At 39.2% G+C, this 22,677-nt stretch overlaps 1 protein-coding gene across 5 annotated transcripts in view; it reads left to right on the top strand.

Annotated features, from left to right (window-relative positions):
* The window catches only part of ZEB1 (zinc finger E-box binding homeobox 1), a 214,307-nt gene that overhangs the window by 174,879 nt on the left and 16,751 nt on the right, over positions 1–22,677 (top strand). For all 5 annotated transcript variants that reach the window (XM_012789010.2, XM_012789009.2, XM_020284145.2 and 2 more), the window contains 2 exons: positions 1,065–1,226; positions 22,108–22,310. In XM_012789010.2, the coding sequence (XP_012644464.2) occupies positions 1,065–1,226; positions 22,108–22,310 (365 nt within the window). The remainder of the gene's footprint in view (positions 1–1,064; positions 1,227–22,107; positions 22,311–22,677) is intronic.

Raw genomic sequence — 22,677 nt, 5'->3', positions numbered from 1 at the left:
ATAGTGCAGCAACACAGCTTAGGAAACTCCACAGCACTCGGCTGCCTTCAGAGATTGAAAACATTCTGTTATCTCTTAAACCTTTCCAATGCAAGAAAAATTGCCTCTGCCTTAATCCCACGGTTAAATGTTTATTGAAGGAGAGAGAGAGAGAGAGAGAGAGAGAGAGAGAGAGAGAGAGAATATGAATATTCCTGTCTGTATATGAATACTAGAGGAGTTAAGAAATAGATGCCATCGTACTAGAAATCTTCCTAACTATAGATAATTATTAAATCTGTTTTCTAAGAAATCATATAACTGAACTGAACGTCATAGTGGTTTATATGAGAATGATTGAGATTTAAAGTCCAGTAGTCCCCTGTGATCTATGGATGACACGTTCCAAGGCCCCCAGTGGACTAAACCCTATGTATACTATGTTTTTTCCTGTATGTACACACAAATGATAAAGTTTAGCTTATTAATTAGGCACAGTAAAAGAGTTACAGTAACAACTAATAATAAAATACAATTATAACAATATACTATAATATAAAATTATGTAAATGTGATATCTCTCTCAAAAATATCTTATTGTACTGTACTCACCTAATTTCAGACCACAGTTGACCACAGGTAACTGAAACCAAGGAAAGTGAAACCGTGCATAAGGGGGACTACTATACTACTTTAAATAAACATTATGATATGATAGATTTTTAGAAGGTGACCTTTGAGAACTAAAGTTTTCTTTTTTTCTCCGCTTTATCATTAATTGAGAACGAATTCAGTCAACTACATTACCTTCTCTGTGTTTTGTTTATTAATAAAATAGGCATTTGCCTCCATAACTTGAAAAGAATATTGTAAGAATTTCAGACATTTATAACATTTTAAATTTATAAAGTAAAAGACTTTTTACTAGATTACAACAAAACAAGTGGAATTCATTTTTAGATTTCAGTAAATATTTCATAAAAACTAAAGAACAATTGTGTTTCAAGATAAATAATTTCTTGTTTAGAAAAACTTTATAACAACTTTTGTGAAATTGCTTTTTATAAAGTATGCATTTCTTCTAGTAAAAGATAATGAATGCGACTCAGATGCAGAAAATGAGCAGAACCATGATCCTAACGTTGAAGAGTTCCTGCAGCAACAAGACACTGCTGTCATTTATCCTGAAGCACCAGAGGAGGACCAGAGGCAAGGCACACCAGAAGCCAGTGGTCACGATGAAAATGGTAAACGGACCTTAACAGTTGTTTTTCCTTCCCTCTTTAAAGCACCATCATTTCCATTATTTCTATTACTCTATTATGGGAATCTATAGGGAACATTTTTGAGGACCAAAATTTATTGCAGGTGCCTACAGAGAGTAATGTGTTTTATTAATAGGACTTTGTCCATGGTAACAGTACAAGAATAAATTATTGGCTGCTCGTGTACATAGTGGTAATGCCACTGCATGTGGAAGGCTTAGAACAGCATTGGACATCAATTTCCATTTATTTACATGGCAGCAGGCAGAAATGAGAACTAGGATGACCCTTACTGCCCTTTGATTCTTTTCCATTATTCTTTTTAGCAAACAAAACATGGTTGTCTGGTTCAAAACATATGAAACTGGAAATAATTCTATATCTGATTTAGTCCTCTCTCATATGAACAGTCAGTGTATAGAGCAGGGAAAATGCAATAAAAATGTGTTCTCCTAAAGGAAATAGGCTGTCATTCTGCCCACCCATGCACTATAAACATATGAAAATAGCATAGCATACAAATGTTCCTATAAGAAATTTTATTCAAGATCGGTACTAAGACTAGGAAGTTACTAGAAACGTTTAGGATCCTTGAAGTATTAAGATCCTAACTTTGGTTTTATTTTTCCATGGTTCCTAGTTGAATGGATAGATTTAGTTTAATATCAAATAATCAACTTCGAAGTTTTTGGAAGAAATCAAGAAGGATGATATAAAAAACAAAACAGATTCCATTGCAAAGAGTCCACTGTATCTTCCTTAAGTCAGGAATCAACTATGAAAAAGAACAAAACCAGAAGTTTCACTTCAAAATAGACGGGACTTTCTGTAACTGAATTGATAACAGAGAAAGTAGTAGAGCACTCTAGAACAGTGTTCCTCCAGGGCGTTCAGTGGACACATGTCTGAAGAGTGTAGATTGCAGCCTTGAGGCTCTGCATTGCAGCTGAATCATCAGCGCTCTGTTGATCTGTTTGCGTATTTTGAGACTTCATAGGTATTGGCATTATAATGCTGTAAGGCTCTAACATTTCTACTTTCTTGGTTGTTTCTTTTTTTCCTAAAGAAAATGTCTTATCATTTTACCAGAAGAAATAGTAGATTATAATAGAAATGAAAAGGAAATAGAAAATTTTGAAAATATATATGTATAATTTTTATGTGACAGGAAACTTTCAAACAGCCAAATTGAAAGCCAAAGACATGTTCCATTACATAGATCTAATAAGGTTAAAACTTATAAAGTTTGCCATAAATGAACACATAAAATCCCCTAAAAATTGAGGAGCTGTGTATTAGTATAGTAAAAAGTCTGAATTATAGAATATGTTGTTAATTTGTATTCATTACTTTCAGGTATTTCATGTAATTTAATTAAAAGCTAATAAAGTATTTTAAAATAAATATTCTGTCATACTAACAGCATTTGTTTACATACAAATAGTGATTATCTTCAAAAGCTCTTAAATTTTTAAATTTTTGGTAGATTAAACATGCCCTCCTACACTCTTTCCTTATAAGTTGTCAGTAGGCAAACTTTATTCCAACAGTTTGAATAATCACAAATTTTTAATTAGTGGTGGACAAATACAGGAGATTTTTTTAGAGGTGTTACATATAAAGTAGTACTATCAGTTTGAAATGTTTATATTGCCTACCAAAAGAAAATTAGGATATAAAATTAAAGAATTTTGCCTTGAAAGCATAAGAATATTCATAGTCACAGATACTTAAAGAATTTATAAACAGTTCAAAAAATGGTCAGATACAGGTTGGTTTTATTTTTAGTAGTATTGAATTGCTGCCTTGACTTCATTATAAAACTTCTAAAAAGGAAACATTTTTCCCCTACATGACAAACCTTCATTGCTAAAAAATTTTTTAAAAAACAAAATTCCAATGTTTTTAAAAAACAGAAGCAAAAACTTTCATTTATCTTTTAAACCTACTAACTCTATAATTTATTATGCCAAATATTTAGATTTACTTTTCATTGTTTTATGCTAGTGGCCTAAAATAATATATTCATCTCATATCTGAGAGAAAATTCAATAGATATTAATCTATGAAAATAATAAGTTGCTGTTAAAATATGAGCAACCTGTCATTTTATTATCATTAATATTTTATTATAAGGAATAATTATGAAGATGAAGAAAATATGAGAACAGACAGCTCTTTGACACTGTAAAGTAGGAGCAATTTAATAGAAACCACATGACATTGTGATTTCTATTGACATTGTGATTTCTATTAACAAAATATTATTTCACTAATTAACGAAATAATAGGATGAACTAGGTATTCTGGCAAGGAAAAGGTCCCAAATGTTGATTTTCCACTCACTTATACAAATAGGGAATTCATAGTGGACAAAACATAACACAGTTTCCAAAAAGTTTCCTCATGTAGCTAATCTAATCCCCAAAGAAGAGGATCATGTTAGAATCATCCCAATGGAAAACTCTCTGGTTCAAGTTGCCTTGTTAGCTGGTAACAAAAGATACTATCATAAACTATGGAGCTTTGGTTATTTGATTTTATTCATATATTTGATACATATTTATATATTTGGTTTTTTAATTTTTTATTGATACATAGTATTTATATATATTTATGGGGCACATGTGACATTTTCTTACATGCATAGAATGTGTAATGATCAAGTCAGGGTATTTGGAGTGTCCATCACCTTAAGTATTTATCATTTCTATGTGTTGGGAATATTTTAAGTCCTCTCTTTTGTTTTCAAATATAAAATATGTTTTTATTAACTATGGTCATCCAACTTTAATGAACATTAGAACTTATTAGTCCTTTGTAACTGTATGTTTATACCAATTAACCAGCCTCTCTTCCTTCCCCACCTCCTACACACACACACCGTTTTCATCTTTTGATAACCATCATTCTACTCTCTACCTCCATGAGATCAGCTTTCATAGTTCCCGCTGATGAGTGAGAATATGCAATATTTGTCTTTCTTTGCCTGGCTTATGTAATTTAATATAATGACCTCCAGTTCCACCTATGTTGCTGAAAATGACATGATTTCATTCTTTTTATGGTCTAATAGTATTTCATTTTGTGTATATAACACATTTTCTTTACGTATTCATCTATTGATGGACACTTAGGTTGATTCCATATCTTTGCTATTGTGAATAGTGCTGCAATAAACATGGAAGTGCAGGTATCCCTTTGATATACTAACTTCCTTTCCTTTGGATAAATGCCCAGTAGTGGGATTCCTGGATCATATGGTAGTTCTATTTTTAGTTTTTTGAGAACTCTCTATATTGTTTTCTATAATGGCTATACTAATTTACATTCCCACAACAGTATATAAGAGTTTCCTTTTCTCTGTATCCTCATCAGCATCTGTTATTTTTTATCTTTTTAATAATAGCCATTCAAACTGGGATGAGATGGTATCTCATTGTGGTTTTGATTTGCATTCCCCTAATGATTAGTGATGTTGAACATATTTTCGTATACCTGTTGGCCATATGTATGTCTTCTTTTGAGAAATGTGTATTCTTGTCCTTTGCCCACTTTTGATGGATTATTTGTTTTTTTACTGTTCAGTTATTTGAGTTCATTGTATATTCTGGGTATTAGTCCCTTGTTAGATGAATAGTTTGTACTCCAACAGATTATCTCTTCATTCTGTTGATTGTTTCCTTTGCTGTGGGGAAGCATTTTAGTTTGACGAAATCCCGTTTGTCCAGTTTTGGTTTTTGCTACCTGTGCTTTTGAGATTTTAGCCATAAAATCTTTGCATAGAGCAGTGTCCTGAAGTGTTTCTCCTATGTTTTCTTCTAGTAGTTTTATAAGGTCTTGCATTTGAGTTTTTAATCCATCTTGAGTTGATTTTTGTGTATGGGGAGAGATCTTTCATTCTTCTGCCTATGAGTATCCAGTTTTCCCAGCTCTATTTATTGAATAAGTTATCTTTTACCCCAGTGTATGTTCTTGATGCCTTTGTCATTTGGCTATTAATATATAGATTTACTTCCAGGTTTTCTATTCTGTTCATCGGTCTGTGTCTGTTTTTATTCCAATACTATGCTGTTTTGCTTACTATAGCCTTATAATATATTTTAAAGTCAGGTAGTGTGATACCTCCAGCTTTGCTCATTTTTCTCTTGATTGCTTGAGTTAGTTGGGCTCTTTTTTAGTTCCATATGAATTTTAGAATTGTTTTTTCTATTTTTGTGAAAACAGACATTGGTATTTTGATAGGGATTACATTGAATCTGTAGATTGCTTTTGGCAATATATATGATCATATTAACAATATTAATTCTTCCAATCCATGAGGATGGGATGTTTTTCCATTTGTTTGTGTCCTCTTCAGTTTCTTTCATCAGTGTTTTATAGTTTTCCTGTAAAGGTCTTTGACCTCTTTGGTTAAATTTGTTCCTAGGTATTTTATATTTTCATAGTTAGTGTGAATGAGATTGCCTTCTTTATTTCTTTCTCTGCTAGTTTATTGGTGTATAGAAATACAACTGATTATTATATGTTAATTTGTATCCTGAGACTTTACTGAATTTATTCATCAGATCTAAGAGTTTTTTGGTGGAGTACAGGTTTTTCTAGACTCATATCATCTGCAAAGAGAGACAGTGTGACTTCTACTTTTCCAATTTGGATGCCTTTTCTTTCTTTTTCTTGCCTAATTGATCTGGCTAGGACTTCCAGTACTATATTGAATAAGAGTAGTACAAGTGGGCATCCTTGTCTTGTTTAGTTCTTATAGGAAAAGTTTTCGGCGTTTCCCCATTCAGTATGATATTAGCTGTGAGTTTGTCATATATGACCTTTATTATGTTGAGGTATGTTCTTTCTATGTCTAGTTTGTTTTGACTTTTTATTGTGAAGGGATATTGAATTTTATCAAATGTTTTTTCTCTGTCTATGGAGATGACAGTATGGTTTTTGTCCTTCATTCTTTTGATGTGATGTGTCACATTTATTGATTTGCATATGTTGAACTATCCTTTTGTTCCTGGGATAAATCCTACTTGATCATGATATATTATCTTCTTGATATACTGTTGGATTCAGTTTTGCCTAGTATTTTGCTGAAAATTTTTGTGTATATATTCATCAAGGATGTTGGCCTGAATTTTTGTTGTTGCATCTTTTTTTGGTTTTGGTATCAAGGTAACGCCAGCCTTTTAAAATGAGTTAGGGAGAATTCTTTCCTTTTCAGTTTTTTGGAATACTGTAAGGAGCATTTGTATTCTTCTTTGAAAGTTTGGAAGAATTCAGCAATGAAGGCCTCTGGTCCTAAAACATTCTTTGTTAGGAGACTTTTTCTTACTGATTCAATTTTATTACTCATTATTAGTGTGTTCAGGTTTTCCTTCTTTCTCATTCAATTTCCATCAGTTGTATATGTCCAGGAATTTTTCCGCTTCCTCTAGGTTTACTAATTTATTAGTGTATAGTTGCTTGTAATGGTCTCTGATGATCTTTTGTATTTGTGTTGTATCAGTTGTAATGTCTCCTTTGTTGTTTGTGATTTTATTTGGGTATTCTCTCTTTTGTTGGTTAATCTAGTTAGTAGTTTATTGATTTTGTTTATCTTTCTAAAAACCTTTCATTTTGTTGATCCTTTATATTGTTTTTTAAGTCTTTATTTGATTTTAGTTCTGGACTGATCTTTATTACTTCTTTCTTTATACCTACTAATTTTGGATTTGATTTGTTCTTTCTTTTCTAGTTCTTGAGGTGTACATCATTAGATTGTTTATATGAAATCTTTCTACTTTCTTTTGTTTTTTTTTATTTGGCATATTGTGGGTGTACAAATTTTAAGGTTTCAAAAAATGCCCTTTTCCAAATCCCCTCACAAGTCTGAGTTTCCAGCGTGACCATCCACCAAATGGTACACATCTCACTCATTATGTATGTATATACCCTCCCCTCCCACCTGCCCAATACCCAATTACTGTAGTACCTATGTGTCCATTTAGGTGCTGCTCAGTTAATACCAGTTTGCTGGTGAGTCTATGTGATGTTTGTTTTTCCATTCTTGGGATACTTCACTTAGTAGTATGGGTTCCAGCTCTAACCAGGAAAATATAAGATGCGCTATATCACCATTGTTTCTTAGAGCTGAATAGTACTCCATGGTATACATATACCACATTTTATTAATCCATTCTTGGATTGATGGGCACTTGGGCTGTTTCCACAGCCTTGCGATTATGAATTGTGCTGCTATAAACATTTGAGTGCAGGTGTCTTTTTTGTAGAGTGTCATTGGATCTTTTGGGTAGATGCCCAGCAATGGGATTGCTGGATCAAATGGTAGATTCACTTGTATCGCTTTAAGGTATCTCCATATTGCTTTCCACAGAGGTTGAACTAGCTTGCAGTCCCACCAGCAGTGTAGGAGTGTTCCTCTCTCTCCACATCCACGCCAGCATTTGTTATTTGGAGACTTTTTGATAAAGGCCATTCTCACTGGAGTTAAGTGATATCTCATTGTAGTTTTGATTTGCATTTCCCTGATGATTAAGGATGGTGAGCATTTTTTCATATGTTTGTTGGCCATTCTTCTGTCTTCTTTAGAAAAGTTTCTGTTCAAGTCCTTTGCCCACTTTTTAATAGGGTTATTTGAATTTTTCTTGCTGATTTTCGTGAGTTCTATGTATATTCTAGTTATCAGCCCTTTATCGGATACGTAGGATGCAAAAATTTTCTCCCATTCTGTAGGTTGTCTGTTTACTCTCATGACTGTTTCTTTGGCTGTGCAGAAGCTTTGTAGTTTCATCATGTCCCATTTATTTATTTTTGTTGCTGCTTTGATTGCCTTTGGGGATTTCTTCATAAACTCTTTGCCTAGGCTGATGTCTAGGAGAGTGTTTCCAACATTTTCTTCTAGAATTCTAATGGTTTCATACCTGAGATTTAAGTCTGTTATCCAGCGTGAGTTGATTTTTGTGAGAGATGAAATGTGTGGGTCCTGTTTTAACCTTCTACAAGTGGCTATCCAGTTTTCCCAGCACCATTTATTGAAAAGGGATTCTTTTCCCCAGCATATGTTTTTGTCTGCTTTGTCAAAGATTCGATGGCTATGTGAGGATGGTTTTATATCAGGGTTCTCACATCTGTTCCACTGGTCAATAATCCTATTTTTGTGCCAATACCAGATTGTTTTAATTACAACAGCTTTGTAGTATAATTTGATATCTGGCATATTAATACCTCCCATTTTGTTTTTGTTCCCTAGAATTGCTCTTGATATTCGGGGTCTTCTATGGTTCCATACAAAGCGTAAAATTATTTTTTCTATATCTGTGAAGAATGCTGATGGTATTTTAATAGGTATTGCCTTGAATCTGTAGATCAGTTTGGGTAGTATAGACATTTTAATGATGTTGAGTCTGCCGATCCACGAGCATGGAATAGATTTCCATCTGTTTACATCCTCTGCTATTTCCTTCCTCAGTGTTTCATAGTTTTCCCTGTAGAGGTCTTTTACCTCCTTCATTAAGTATATTCCTAGGTACTTTAATTTCTTTGTTGCTATTGTGAAGGGTATTGAGTCTTTAATTTGGTTCTCGATTTGATTGTTGTTGGCGTATACGAATGCCTCTGATTTCTGTGTATTGATTTTGTATCCTGAGACTTTGCTAAATTCATTTATCAGTTCCAGGAGTTTCCTGGTTGAATCTTTGGGGTTTTCTAAATATAATATCATATCATCAGCAAACAGTGAAAGTTTGATTTCTTCTGCCCCTATTTGGATACCTTTAATTCCACTTTCCTGTCTGATTGCTGTAGCCAGGACTTCCAGTACTATGTTGAATAGAAGTGGAGATAGTGGGCAGCCTTGTCTGGTTCCGGTTCTAAGTGGGAATGCTTTCAGTTTTTCCCCATTCAGTATGATGTTGGCTATGGGTCTGTCATAAATGGCTTGTATCATTTTTAGGTATGTCCCTTCTATGCCTATTTTCTTGAGTGTTCGTATCATGAAAGGGTGTTGAATTTTGTCAAAAGCTTTTTCTGCATCTATTGAGAGAATCTTGTGGTCTTTGTTTTTGCTTCTGTTTATGTGGTGAATTACATTTATAGATTTACATATGTTGAACCATCCCTGCATTCCTGGGATGAAGCCCACTTGGTCATGATGGATTATTTTTTTGATAAGCGTCTGGATTCGGTTAGCTAAGATTTTGTTGAAAATTTTTGCATCTATATTCATTAGGGATATTGGTCTGTAGTTTTCTTTTTTTGTTGGATTCTTTCCTGGTTTTGGTATCAGAGTAATACTCGCTTCATAAAAGGTGTCAGGGAGGTTTCCATTCTTCTCGATGTTGTGGAATAGTTTCTGCAAGATAGGTATTAGTTCTTCTTTGTAAGTGTGGTAAAATTCGGGTGTGAAGCCATCTGGAGCGGGACTTTTCTTTTTAGGGAGATTTTTAATTGCTGTTTCTATTTCAGCTGTTGAGATTGGCCTGTTCAGGGAATGTATTTCTTCCTGGTTGAGCCTAGGGAGGCTGTGTGTTTCTAGAAATTTGTCCATTTCCTCCACATTTTCCAGTTTGTGTGAATAAATATCTTTGTAGTACTCATAAATTATATCTTGTATCTCTTTGGGATCAGTTGTGATATCTCCTTTTTTATTCCTGATGGAGTTTATTAGAGATTTCTCCTTTCTGCTTTTCGTTAGCTTAGCCAGTGGCGTGTCAATTTTGTTTATTTTTTCAAAGAACCAACTTTTTGTTTTGTTAATCTCCTGAATAGCTTTCCTGTTTTCAATTTCATTTAGTTCTGATTTGATCTTGTTGATTTCACTCCATCTGCTGGGTTTGGGGCTGGTCTGTTCTTCTTTTTCCAGGTCTTTGAGTTGTTTCATTAGATTGTCTATTTGTGATCTTTTTGACTTTTGGTTATAGGCATTTATGGAGATAAACTTTCCTCTCAGAACTGCTTTAGCTGTGTCTCAGAGAAGTTGATAACTTGTCTCTCCATTGTCATTTTCTTCATAGAATTTTTTTATTTCCGTCTTGATTTCTTCATTTATGAAGTAATCATTTAGTAGAAGGTTGTTTAATTTCCATGTTTTTGTGTAGAAATGTGAGTTTCTGTTAGGGTTGATTTCTACCCTTATTCCATTGTGATCTGAGAAGATACATGGTATGATTTTTATTTTTTTAAATTTCTTGAGGTTTACTTTGAGTCCTAGGATATGGTCAATCTTAGAGAATGTCCCGTGAGCTGATGAGAAGAACGTATATTCAGTGGATTTTTGAGTAGAATGTCCTGTAGATGTCAGTCAGACCCAATTGTTCTAGAGTTCTTTTTAAGTCCATTATTTCTTTATTAATTTTCTGTTTGGAGGATCTGTCTTGAGCCGTCAGTGGGGTGTTGAAATCTCCGGTGATTATGGAGTTGCTATTAATCCATTTGCTTAGATCCAGTAAGGTTTGCTTTATGAAACTGGGTCCACCTAAGTTGGGTGCATATATATTTAAAATTGTTATCTCTTCTTGTTGAACTGTGCCCTTCACCATTATGTAATGACCCTCTGTGTCTTTCACAACTTTTGTTGGTTTAAAAACTAAATCGTCTGAAATTAGAACAGCCACGCCAGCCTTCTTTTGGCTTCCACTTGCCTGGAATACTGATCTCCACCCTTTTACTTTTAGTCTATATGCATCCTTGCAGGTTAGATGTGTTTCCTGAAGACAGCATAACTTGGCCTGTATTTTCTTATCCATTCAGCCAGCCTATGTCTCTTGAGTGGAGAGTTTAAGCCATTCACATTTATTGAGAGAACTGATAGGTAAGGTAGATTACTGTTCATTCTGTTGGGTTGGATGTTGTTGCTTTGTTTTCTCTCTTTATCCATAGAGATATCTGGCCTTTAATCTTTGGGTGTTGGGTTTTTTTTTTATTTTATTTTTATTCGTTAGTTTCTATTATGGTATTCCGCGTGTAACACTGTTTTGAGTACTTCTTGTAGGGCTGGTCTTGTCTTGGTGAATTCTCTGAGGCTTTGCTTGTCTGGGAATGTCTTTATATCTTCTTCATATATGAAGCTTAGTTTTGCAGGGAATAGGATTCTAGGCTGGGCATTGTTTTGTTTCAGAAGATTGAGAATGGGTTCCCAGTCTCTCCTTGCTTGTAAAGTCTCATTAGAGAAGTCTGATGTTATTCGAATTGGCTTTCCCTTGTATGTTACTTGCTTCTTTTGTCTTACAGCTCTTAGAAGGGCCTCTTTGGTTGATACTTTGGTCAGTCTGATGACTGCATGACGTGACGTCTTCCTGTTTGCATTGAATCTCCCAGGGGTCCTCTGGGCTTCTTGAACTTGTATATCGAGATTTTGAGCAAGGCCTGGGAAATTTTCCTCTATTATATCTTCAAAAAGCTTGTCCAGCCCTTGAGTGTTGTCTTCCTCCCCTTCTGCTAACCCTATGACCCTCACGTTAGGTTTTTTCACATAATTTCACAGCTCTTGTAGGCTTTGGTCTTTTCTCTTGTTTCTTTGCTGTATTTCTGTGACTGATTTATTTAATTGGAAGGTGTTATCTTCGATCTCTGAGATTCTTTCTTCTGCTTGATCTACCCTGTTCTTGAGACTTTCCACAGTATTTTGTAGTTCCCTGAGTTGATTCTTCATCTCTAGGACTTTTGTTAAAGTTTTCTTCACTGTGTCAATCTGTTTGTTGAACCTTTGTTCCATTTCCTGGAGGCTTTTTGTGGTTTCTTTGTGTTGGTTATTGAGTTGTTGTTGCAGGTCAGTGAGTGTTCTTATGATCCACATTCGAAATTCCTCTTCTGTCATTTTATTTGCCAGATTTTGTTTGTTGTCTGTTTCTCAGGGGCTGGTGCTCCTCTTTGGGGGTGTGTTTTCCGTTTGTTTCTTCATATTTCTGGAGTTCCTTCGCTGATTTCTTCCCATTTTGCTTGGTTGTTGTTTCTTTCCTTTAGGTTTTCGTTTGGGTATTCACACGTCTTGTTTAGTTTCTGAGCCAGTAGGTGGAGTTGCTCTCTGTCAGCAGCCTTCACTGGGGTGGTGTCTGCAGGTCTCTAAACCCGCTGGGGAGCCAGCAGTCTGAGATGTAGCGGAGGGGAATCAGCCAATTACCCTACCCTTCCTGCTGGTCTCCTTAATTACACAGGTGGAAATAGATGGCAGGAAGCGGAGCAGTTCCTATCTCAGCTCCACCCCCAAGGCGGGGCTAGAGACTTTGGAACCAAAGGCCCAGCTCCAAGTCACCAGAGTGTGTGGGTTGTAATGTCTCTCTGTCTTGTATTCACCAAAGACTGCTTCCTACAAGGCTCGGCTCTGCCCAGGCAAACTCCAGGGCCTGGTCACCGAGTGCAGAAGACCTGTGCAGATAGAGATTGGCCTGAAGCCGGCAGGCCCGTAGCCAAACCCAGGGAACCCCGTCTTCTGTGTCTTTAATTGCACAGGTGGAGATAAGCGGTAGGAATGGGAACAGTTCCTATCTCAGCTCTGCCCCCAATGCGGGGGGTGGGGTGGGGGGGGGCAGAGACTTTGGAGCCAAGGCTCAGCCACAAGAAACAGGATGGTGGTAGACGTAAAGACTCTCTGCCTTATAGTAAGTAGCTAAGGGCAGCTTCCTTCGTGGGTATCTCCTGCCAGGCAGGCTCTGCACTCTGGACACAGAGCGTGGGAGACCTGTGCAGTGAGAGATTGTCCTGAAGCCAGACCCACCAGGCCCCTTGTTCTGTCTCTTTAATTCCACAAGTGGAGATAAGTGGCAGGAACGGGAGCAGTTTCTATCTCGGCTCCACCCCCAAGGCGGGGATACCAACTTTGGAGCCAAAGGCCTAGCCTCAAATCCCTGGATGTGGGGGTCGTAAAATATCTCTGCCTTATAGCCACTGATGGCTGCCTCCTGCAAGGCCCAGCTCTGCCCAAGCGGGCTCCACACTCTGGGCACAGCGCACGGGAGACCTGTGCAGGGTGAGACTGATCAAAAGCAGGCAGGCAGTCAATGGGACCCACCTATCCCTGCCTTTTGTCTCTTGAATTACCCAGGTGGAGATAAGCGGCAGGAATGAGAACAGTTTCTATCTCAGCTCCGCCCCCAAGGCTGGGGCAGAGACTTTGGAGCCCAGGGCGGGGCTCCGGATCGCAGGAGAGTGTGGAAGGCAACCTTTATCTGCCTTAAATTCGCCAAGGGCAATCTCCCCTGTAGCTCTGCCCCGTCCAGGCAGGGTCCACTCTCTGAGCACAGAGTCAGTGCCGCTTGTGCAGCAAGTGATGGTCCAATATCAAATTGGTGGAGCAGCGGCGCGTACCAGCGCTTTCTCTGCGCCTCCTCTCCAAACCCCGAGCGCAAGTCAGCGCTGGAATGCCGAGTCAGCGCTGGAATGCAGGGGCGGAGCGGTGCTGGAGGGGCAGAGGGAGGGGGGTCCTAATGGATCAAGGAGTCTAACTTTGCGCACTCTGACCTCTCAGTGCTATCCCAAACCTCCTCCAAATCCAAAGTCAAAGCCTCCTGCTGTGTAAACTCCCCTTAACCTTGACCTGGGAGTGTTCTGCAGGGAGATGCCCAAGCGGGCTCTGGTTCCTGCTGCGCAGAGAGCGGTTGCTGCGCGGACCCTCACCCACCTTAAACTGCGGCCGCTGTGTGCTCTGGCGACTCAGCGCGTTCCCTGCTCTAGTCTCCTCTCTACACGGCTTAATCCTGCGCTGCCACTTCTCACCAACTTCAGGCACCTCCCGGCCTACGTGGGAGTGGAGCTCGGTGTAGGAAGGGATGTTTCTCAGCACCGGTTAGGGCTGGCGCCGCTGCCAGCCGGCAGCGGCTTAAGCCGCGCCTCGCTCCCTCCCTGATGTGTGCCTCCGAATCCCCGAGTTTTGCGGAAGAATGATCGGTTCACCTTTGCTTTAGGCTGTAAATGGTCTTATCCTTCCGTTTTCTGTTGGGTATCTGCAGGCTTGCAAAGCTGGTCTCCTGGAAGTGCAGATGGCTGGAGTGTGGCTATCCACTTTCTTCACTATTTGCTCTGGGAGCAGAGAGCCAGGAGGGCACCCCTACTCCGCCATTTTTCCTCTCCTATTTCTTTATTAATTTTCTGTTTGGAGGATCTGTCTCATGCCGTCAGTGGGGTGTTGAAATCTCCGGTGATTATGGAGTTGCTATTAATCCATTTGCTTAGATCCAGTAAGGTTTGCTTTATGAATCTGGGTGCACCTAAGTTGGGTGCATATATATTTAAAATTGTTATTTCTTCTAGTTTAACTGTTCCCTTCACCATTATATAATGACCATCTTTGTCTTTCACTACTTTCGTTGGTTTAAAAACTAAATCATCTGAAATTAGAACTGCCATGCCAACCTTCTTTTGGCTTCCACTTGCTTGGAATACTGATCTCCACCCTTTTACTTTTAGTCTGTATGCATCCTTGCAGGTTAGATGTGTTTCCTGAAGACAGCATATACTTGGCCTGTATTTTCTTATCCATTCAGCCAGCCTATGTCTCTTGAGTGGAGAGTTGAAGCCATTCACATTTATTGAGAGAACTGATAGGTAAGGTAAATTACTGTTCATTCTGTTCGGTTGGATGTTGTTGCTTTGATTTCTCTCTTGAGCCATTATAATATCTGGCCTTTAATCTTTGGGTTTTGGTTGTTTTTATATTTGTGAGTTTTTATTATGGTGTTCCGTGCGTAACACTGTTTTGAGTACTTCTTGTAGGGCTCGTCTTGTCTTGGTGAATTCTCTGAGACTTTGCTTATGTGAGAATGTCTTAATTTCTCCTTCATATATGAAGCTTAATTTTGCAAGGTAAAAGATTCTAGGCTGGGCGTTATTTGGTTTTAAAAGAGTGAAAGTGGGTCCCCATTCCCCCCTTGCTTGTATTGTTTCAGTTGAGAATTCTGGAGTTATTCTGATTGGTTTTCCTTTATATGTAATTTCCTTCCTGCGTCTAACAGCTTGTAGGAGGGTCTCTTTTGTTGATATTTGGTCAGTCTGATGACTACATGGCATGTTGTTTTCCTGTTTGCATTGTATCTCCAGGAGTTCTTTTGGCCTCTTGTATTTCTAATTCTAGGTTACTGGTTAGACCTGGAAAGTTTTCCTCAATTATTTCTTCAAAAAGCTTATCTAACCCTTGGGTTTTTTCTTCCTCCTTCTCCGGAATCCAGTGGACCCGCAGATTATTTTTCTTTGTATAATCCCACAATTCTTGTAAGCTTTGCTCATGTCTGTTATTTTTCTGCTCTAGCTCTATGATTAACTAATTTGATTTGAATGAGTTGTCTTCCAGCTAAGAGATTCTTTGTTTGTTTAATCTACCCTATTTTTGAGGCTTTCCACTGTGTTTTGAATTTCCCTGAATAGATTCTTCATATCGAGGATGTCTGATTGATTCTTCTTCAGGATGTCAATCTCCTTAGTGAATCTTTCTTCCAATTTTTGTATCTTCTTTGTAGTTTCTTTGTGTTGGTTATCCATTTTTTCTTGCATTTCATTGAGCTTTTTAACAATCCAATTTTGGAATTCTTCTTCTGTCATTTTAGTGTTTTGGGTTTGTTCAGGCTCCATTTCTTGAGAGCTGGCGTATCTCCTAGGGGGAATATTTTCAGCTTGATTTTTTGAGTTGTGTTGGGTCCTCCCCATTCTGGGTCAATTGCTAGAGCTGAGTTGACTACTTTTTGTAGGTTCTTGATCAACCACTGGGGGGAGCTCTTCCACCACACTTGGAAGGTTCCCCTGACAGGGGTAGCTTTTGGGGAAAGTGGGTTTTCTTGTCTTGCTCCGCCTCCAGGGGTGGAGCCTACCACTTTGGGCAAGAGAGATGCGGGCTGAGGGGAGGCCACATCTCCCCATTCTGCCCTGCACACCCTGCCCCCCAGTGGCTGTCACTCCCCTCAGCTGCTAGAGTTCTCAGTAGATCCTTGATGGAGCCAGGCCTGACAAGCCGATCGCAGATTGTGTAGGGGCAGGATTTGCCAGGAGCGACTCTAGGCTGGGCGGGGGCGGGGACTTGCCTGCTGACCGCTGGGCTGTGGACCCCCTCAGTGGCGATCGTTAGCCCACTCATAGGGCACTAGTACTGGGGGGCGACTGATTAGGGTGCAGCTGGTGCCGGTTGGGGGCCTGGGTCAATAGGACACCCTGCAGTTTCTTCCACGCTGCCTGCCCGACGGCCTGTTCAGCTGGAGCCCTGGCTTTTACTGACCCGCCCTGTGCAGTTTTATTCGCTCTGGGCAGTTCCAACTTAGAGCCCCTGCTTAGTCTCCCTGGTTACCAGAGGCGAGACCTCTAACCGCCTCCCCAGTCCACACGGATCAGTTTCCTCCTGTCTTGGAGCCGCCCTAGCACGGGGCTCAGGGGAGACCACGCCGCCGCCTTTCACCATCAACCCACCCTCCAGCACCCTCTTCTCCTGCTGCGATTTCGCACCAGTTTCAGACAGGTCCCTGGCTGGGTGGGCGTGGAGGTTGATGGGGAAGCAAGGAGTTCTCCTGTGGGTCTGATCCCACTTCACCACCTGGCCCTGCAGGCCGGCGCCCTCCCACGCGCCCTATTGTTTGCTTTGCACTCTCCATAGAATGCGATCTTATTTCCCGATCACCTTGTTTATCCTTTTATGGGAGTCCCGGCTGTACCTCCGTGGATTCTCAATGCTGTCCTTGTAGTGGGGAGATCCACTCGCGAGTAGGAGACCAAGATCTGTGTCTCCTTCTCTGGGAGCAGGAGTCCGGAGAGTTACCTCTACTCCGCCATTTTTTCCGACCTCTCTTTCTACTTTCTGATGTAGATGTTTATTACTTTCCTCTTATAAACTTCCCTTGGCATTGCTTTTTCTGTATCTCGTGGGTTTTGGTATGTTGTGTTTCAATTTTCATTTGTGTAAAGAAATTTTTTAATTTCCACCTTTTCTTCCTAGACCCAGTGGTCATTCAGGAACACGTTGTTTAATTTCTGTGTACTTGTGCAGTTTCTAAAGTTGTTCTTGTTATTGATTTCTAGTTTTTTTTTTATTGTGGTCTAAGGAGTTACTTGATACGATTTTTATTTTTTTACATTTGTTGAGACTTGTTTTGTGTCCTACAGTGGTCTGTCCTGAAGAATTTCCTATGTGCTGATGAGAAAAATATGTATTCTGTGGCTGTTAGATAAAATGTTCTGTAAATATCTTTTAGATCCAGTTGTTCTAAAGTACAATTTAAATTCAGTGATTGTTTTTTAATTTTCTTGGGTTTTTTAAATTTTCTATCTAAATTTTCTGTCTAATGCCAAGAGTGGGGTTTAAAGGCTCCAACTATTATCGTATTGGGTTCTATCTCTCACTTTAGATCTAATAATATTTGTTTTATATATCTGAGAGCTGCAGTTTGGGGTGCATATGTGCTTAAATTGTTATACCCCTTTGTCATTATACAATGACCTTCTTTGTCTCTTTTTACTTTTACTTTTTTTGACATAACGTGTGTTTTATATGATATAGCTACTTCTCAATTTTGGTTTACATTTACACAGAATATTTTTTTCTGTCCTTTTACTTTCTGTATTTATAGGTGAGATGATTTTCTTGTAGGCAGGATATAGTTAGGTCATTTTTTAAAATCCACTCAGCCATGCTATAGTTTTTAAGTGAAAAGTTTAATCTGTTTGCATTCAAGGTTTTTATTGATAAGTGAGGGTTTAATCCTGTCATTTTACTAGTTAATTTCTGGTTGTTTTGCATATCGTTTGTTCCTTTTTTCTCTCTGATTGTTTATCCTTGTGATTGTCTGTAGTGGTAACATTTGAGTCCTTTTTCTTTCTTAATATGTTTGCTCTGCCAATGGGCTTTTTACTTTTGTGTGTTTTCATGATGGTAGATAATTATCCCTTCACTTCCAGGTATAGGACACCCTTAAGCATTTCTTATAGTGCTGGTCTAGTGGTGATGAATTTCCTCAGCTTTTGTTTGTTTAGGAAAGACTTTATTATCCTTAACTTATAAAGGATAACTTTGCTGAGTATAGTATCCTTGGCTAGCAGATTTTTCTTTCAGCCCTTTGAATATATTATCCCATTCTCTCCTGGCCTGTAAGGTTTCTGCTGAGAAATCCACTATTAATCTGATGGAGGTTTCCTTATGAATGACTAGACACTTTTCTCTTGTTGTTTTTAGAATTCTCTCTTTTTCTTTGACTTTTCGCAATTTGACTATAATGTGTCCTGGAGAAGACCTTTTCGAATTGTATCTACTGGGGATCCGTGAGCTTCTTTTATCTGGATGTCTAAATCTCTAGCTAGATGCTACAGCTATTATTTTGTTAAATAGATTTTCTATCCCTTTCATTTTCTCTTTGCCTTCTGGGACAATGAAAATTCAAATATTTGGTTGCTTTATGGTATCCCTTATATCACACAGGATTTGTTCATAATTTTTTACTCTATTTTGTCTGACTGAGTTATTTCAAAAGACCTGTCTTTAGATTCTGAAATTCTTTTTCTGTTGGATCTAGACTATGGTTGAAGCTTTCCAGTGTATTTTGTGTTTTATTCAGTGAATTCTTCAGTTGCAGAATTCCTATTTGGTTCCTTTTTTTAATGTATATCTGTCTCTTTGGTAAATTTCTCATTCATATCCTGAATTGTTTTACTGATTTCTTTGTATTGTTTTTCTGTGTTTTCTTGTATCTCACTTAGCTTCTTTAATATCATTATTTTGCATTCTTTTTCCAGGATTTCATAAATTTCGTTTTGATTGGAATCAGTTGCTAGAGAATTATTGTGTTCCTATGAAGGTGTCATATTTCTTTGCTTTTTCATGTTTCTTCTCTCCTTACTTTGATATCTGTGTATCTGATGTAACAGTCACTTCTTCCAATTTTTTGTATTTGCTTTCACAGGGGAGGATTTTCCCTGAAGATGTTATCTTTTAATATAGTGTTGGCTTTGATTCTGGGTACATGCTGTAGTGTAGCTTCTGTTTTATTTCTTTGGCTCTAAACAACATCAGTGATTCCTTTGGTGGCTTAAGGTGTGGTTGATAGTGGAGTCTGTGGTGAAGTTTTGCTGGGAATGAAAACACCGGCAGGCCAGGCCTGTCCTTGGGCCCCAGGGCGGCATATGCTGGCACCCAGTGTTATGGGTCCAAGTGGGCTAATTCTTGGGCCTCCACGCAGCTTGCTCAGGTTCTGGTAGTGGCAGAAGTGGGCCAAGTGGGTGGGCAGGTTCTCAGGTCCCTGGACAGCAGCATGGGTTGGGCAATGGCAGTACCAGTGGCGGAACGACTCTCTGGTTCCCAAGTACTTTGCACCGGTGTTGGTGGTGGCTGTAACAGGCCTAACAGGCTAGGCAGACCTGCTGGTGCTTTGTGTGGGTGGGTACTACCAGCTGTAATTGCACTGGTAGGTTGGATGGACCCAACCTCAGGGCCACAGGAGGAGTGCCCAGGTGCCAACATCATTTAACTGGGTTAGGCAGTCCTCAGGCCCTGGAGTGGTTTGCCTGTGTACTGGGGGTAGAGTGCAGAGCCTGGCAAGGTAGGCCTGCCCTTAGGTTTCCTAGTTGTGTGTGGAGACACTGGCTGTGGTAGGAAGGGGCATGGTGATCCTCAGGCCCCCAGCAAAATGCTCAGGTGGGGGCTATAGAGGCTGTGTTGTGACCATACTACTAGGGAGGGCAGGGTTTCATTTAGTGGCAGCAGCTGTGGGCAGATAGCTGGGAGCATGCTTCAGCCAGAAGTGGTGGCTGTAGGCAAGATAGCTTATCTTCAGATCCTTGTAAATGCATGGCAGCTCCACTGCAGAGGGCAGTGGGGTTGCTGCCAGTGCCTCTAAGGGTGGTAGTAGCCCACAGTGGAAGCAAATGCAGGTGGGGGAGTCTGTCCTAGGGGCACATGAAAACACACTAGCTCCACTGCTGAGGGTAGCAGGGTTACTACCAGTAGCTCATACTTCAGCCCTGGCTGCAGTCACCAACAGTGGTGGTGGCTGTGGGCAGGGGGGGCTGTCACTGGGGTTCCAGGGATGTGGAAATGCAGGGCCTGTTGGACCACTAGGCTTTCAAAATGGTGCCTTGCTGTAGCTGCTTAGGTCTTAGGGGTGTGTCAGACCTAGCATGAGCTCCCTCTTTGGAGCAGTGCCACCACATGGTCTCCAGGTTGCTCCCTATATTAGTCTCAGGGCCCAAGAGGGTCACTTCTATATCAAGGATTGCAGGAGTCTGCGGTGGGAATGTGGAGCAGTGGAGGTCTCTCACTTACTTTTTCCCTGAATTTGGGAGCCTCTCCAGGCTCCCAGACAACCCTGGCAGAGCAGGCCACCTTCCCCCACTCCCCTTCTTTGCTTCAGGTAGTTCCTTTCACTTCTCTGTGGGATGCCAGTGTTCTCTCTTAGATGATCTACTCAAAGTGTGATTATCTACTCATTGTTTTGGTTCTATTGTGGAGGTGGTGAGTACCAGCTGCCTCTAGCCAGCCATCTTAAAGCCCCTCCCTCATGTAATTGACTAGCTGTTTACAGTTCAGGTGCTCAGGCTAGTATTTGCAGACTGGTCCTTAAGAAAGACATTTAATTTATATAGATTCAAGTTCCAATAAAGTTGTTAGATGTGTTTATAAAGCATTTGGATAGTTGTATGAAATTATTTTTGGTTATCTGTTTTTCTATAAGAAATTCAAAATGAAAGTAGAGATGATATTTATAATAGTATATCACTTAGGAACTTATTTCTTTAAGGAAATAAGTCAGATATGAAAAACTCTTCTTAGTTAAATAATAATGGGCAAAGTATTACATTTTAGGATTGTCAGGTTTCAACAGTTCTGTGTGTAAAAATGTAGTTCACTCAGTAAACTCTAATTTATCCAGCATGCTTTTGTTTTCTGAAAGTTGCATATATCCCTACACGTGCAGAGATAGAACAGATTTGTCATTATTTCAACAGAAGAAAGAACGGAAGGATGACGCATAGGAGGCTTTTATGTGCCAGGCCTAGATCTGGCCCACGTCACTCTTTGTCCCCCAACTCCGTACACATTCGTCCTGGTCCAAACTCAATCGTATGTCCATACTTCCCTTCAAGGGAGTCCTGGAAAGGTAGTCGGACTGTGTATTACTCTTTGATGACAATGACTTCATAGTGTCATTTTCAAATTCAGAAGAATAAACATTAAATAATGATGTAATTATTACCAATAGGAAGATTCTTTTATAGAGTACAATTACACTTTAATATGTATACATTTACAAATGTAATCTGCATTCTAATTTTACTTTCATTTTTATTTGTCTAGTTAGCCATACAACAGAGGGGAAGAATTATAATTTAGTATAGAAGACAGTAACTTGAAAGTTAGCCCATGTTTGAATCCTAACTTCATCATTTTCTGGCGCTGTGTCTTTTAAGTTATTTAACGTTTCTGCTGGGCCTCAGGGTTTTTTTGTTTTTTTGTTTTTGAGACTGGGTCTCATGCTGTCACAGGCTGGAGTATAGTGACTCGACCATAGTTCACTGCAGCTTCTAACTCTGGGCTCAAGCAGTTCTCCCGCCTCAGCCTTCTAGGTAGCTGGGACTACAGGCACATGCCACCATGCCCAGCTAATTTTCTTTTTTAATTTTTTTGTAGAAACAGGGCCTTGCCATGTTGCCTGGGTTGGTCTCAAACACCTGGCCTCAAGCTATCCTCCTGTCTCAGCCTCCCAAAGTGCTGGGATTACAGGCATGAGCCACCACACTCAACCACATTTTCTCTTTTATAAAATAGAAATGAGTGTGATTGTATTGTTTTGAGGATCAAAGATAAATTGGGTAGCACAATATCTGGTACATAGCATAGGGGCTCAGTGGAAACTTTGGTAATATTTTCTGTATGTTTTAAGTTTATAATATATGATTTCTTTTACAGGAACACCAGATGCATTTTCTCAATTACTCACCTGTCCATATTGTGACAGAGGCTATAAGCGCTTTACCTCTCTGAAAGAACACATTAAGTATCGTCATGAAAAGAATGAAGATAACTTCAGTTGCTCTCTGTGCAGTTACACCTTTGCATACAGAACCCAACTTGAACGCCACATGACATCACACAAGTCAGGAAGAGATCAAGTAAGCGAATGCCTGAGTTCACTAACTTTCCAAATTTTGAGTACTCAGCCCTCAATGGAAGGCTAGGGTTTTAATGTATTTAAGATTTAAAAAACAAGTACCATATGTACTCACCATGAAATTGGTGTTAACTGACTTAACTGACCAACACTTAAGTGCACATATAGTAGGAACATTCAGCAGGTGTCGGGCAGGTGAGGGGAGGAGGGAGGGGTGTATTCACACCTAATGGGTGCGGGCGCACTGTCTGGAGGATGGACACACTGGAAGCTCTGACTGAGGTGGGGCAAAGGCAACATATGTAACCTGAACATTTGTACCCCTGTAACATGCTAAAATAAATATAAATAAATTAATTAATTAAAAG

Source organism: Microcebus murinus, chromosome 25, assembly GCF_040939455.1.
Source record: "Microcebus murinus isolate Inina chromosome 25, M.murinus_Inina_mat1.0, whole genome shotgun sequence".
NCBI classification, from domain to species: Eukaryota; Metazoa; Chordata; class Mammalia; order Primates; family Cheirogaleidae; genus Microcebus; species Microcebus murinus.
Note: the sequence above shows the minus strand (reverse complement) of the source record. Positions and strands in the feature narration are given on the sequence as shown.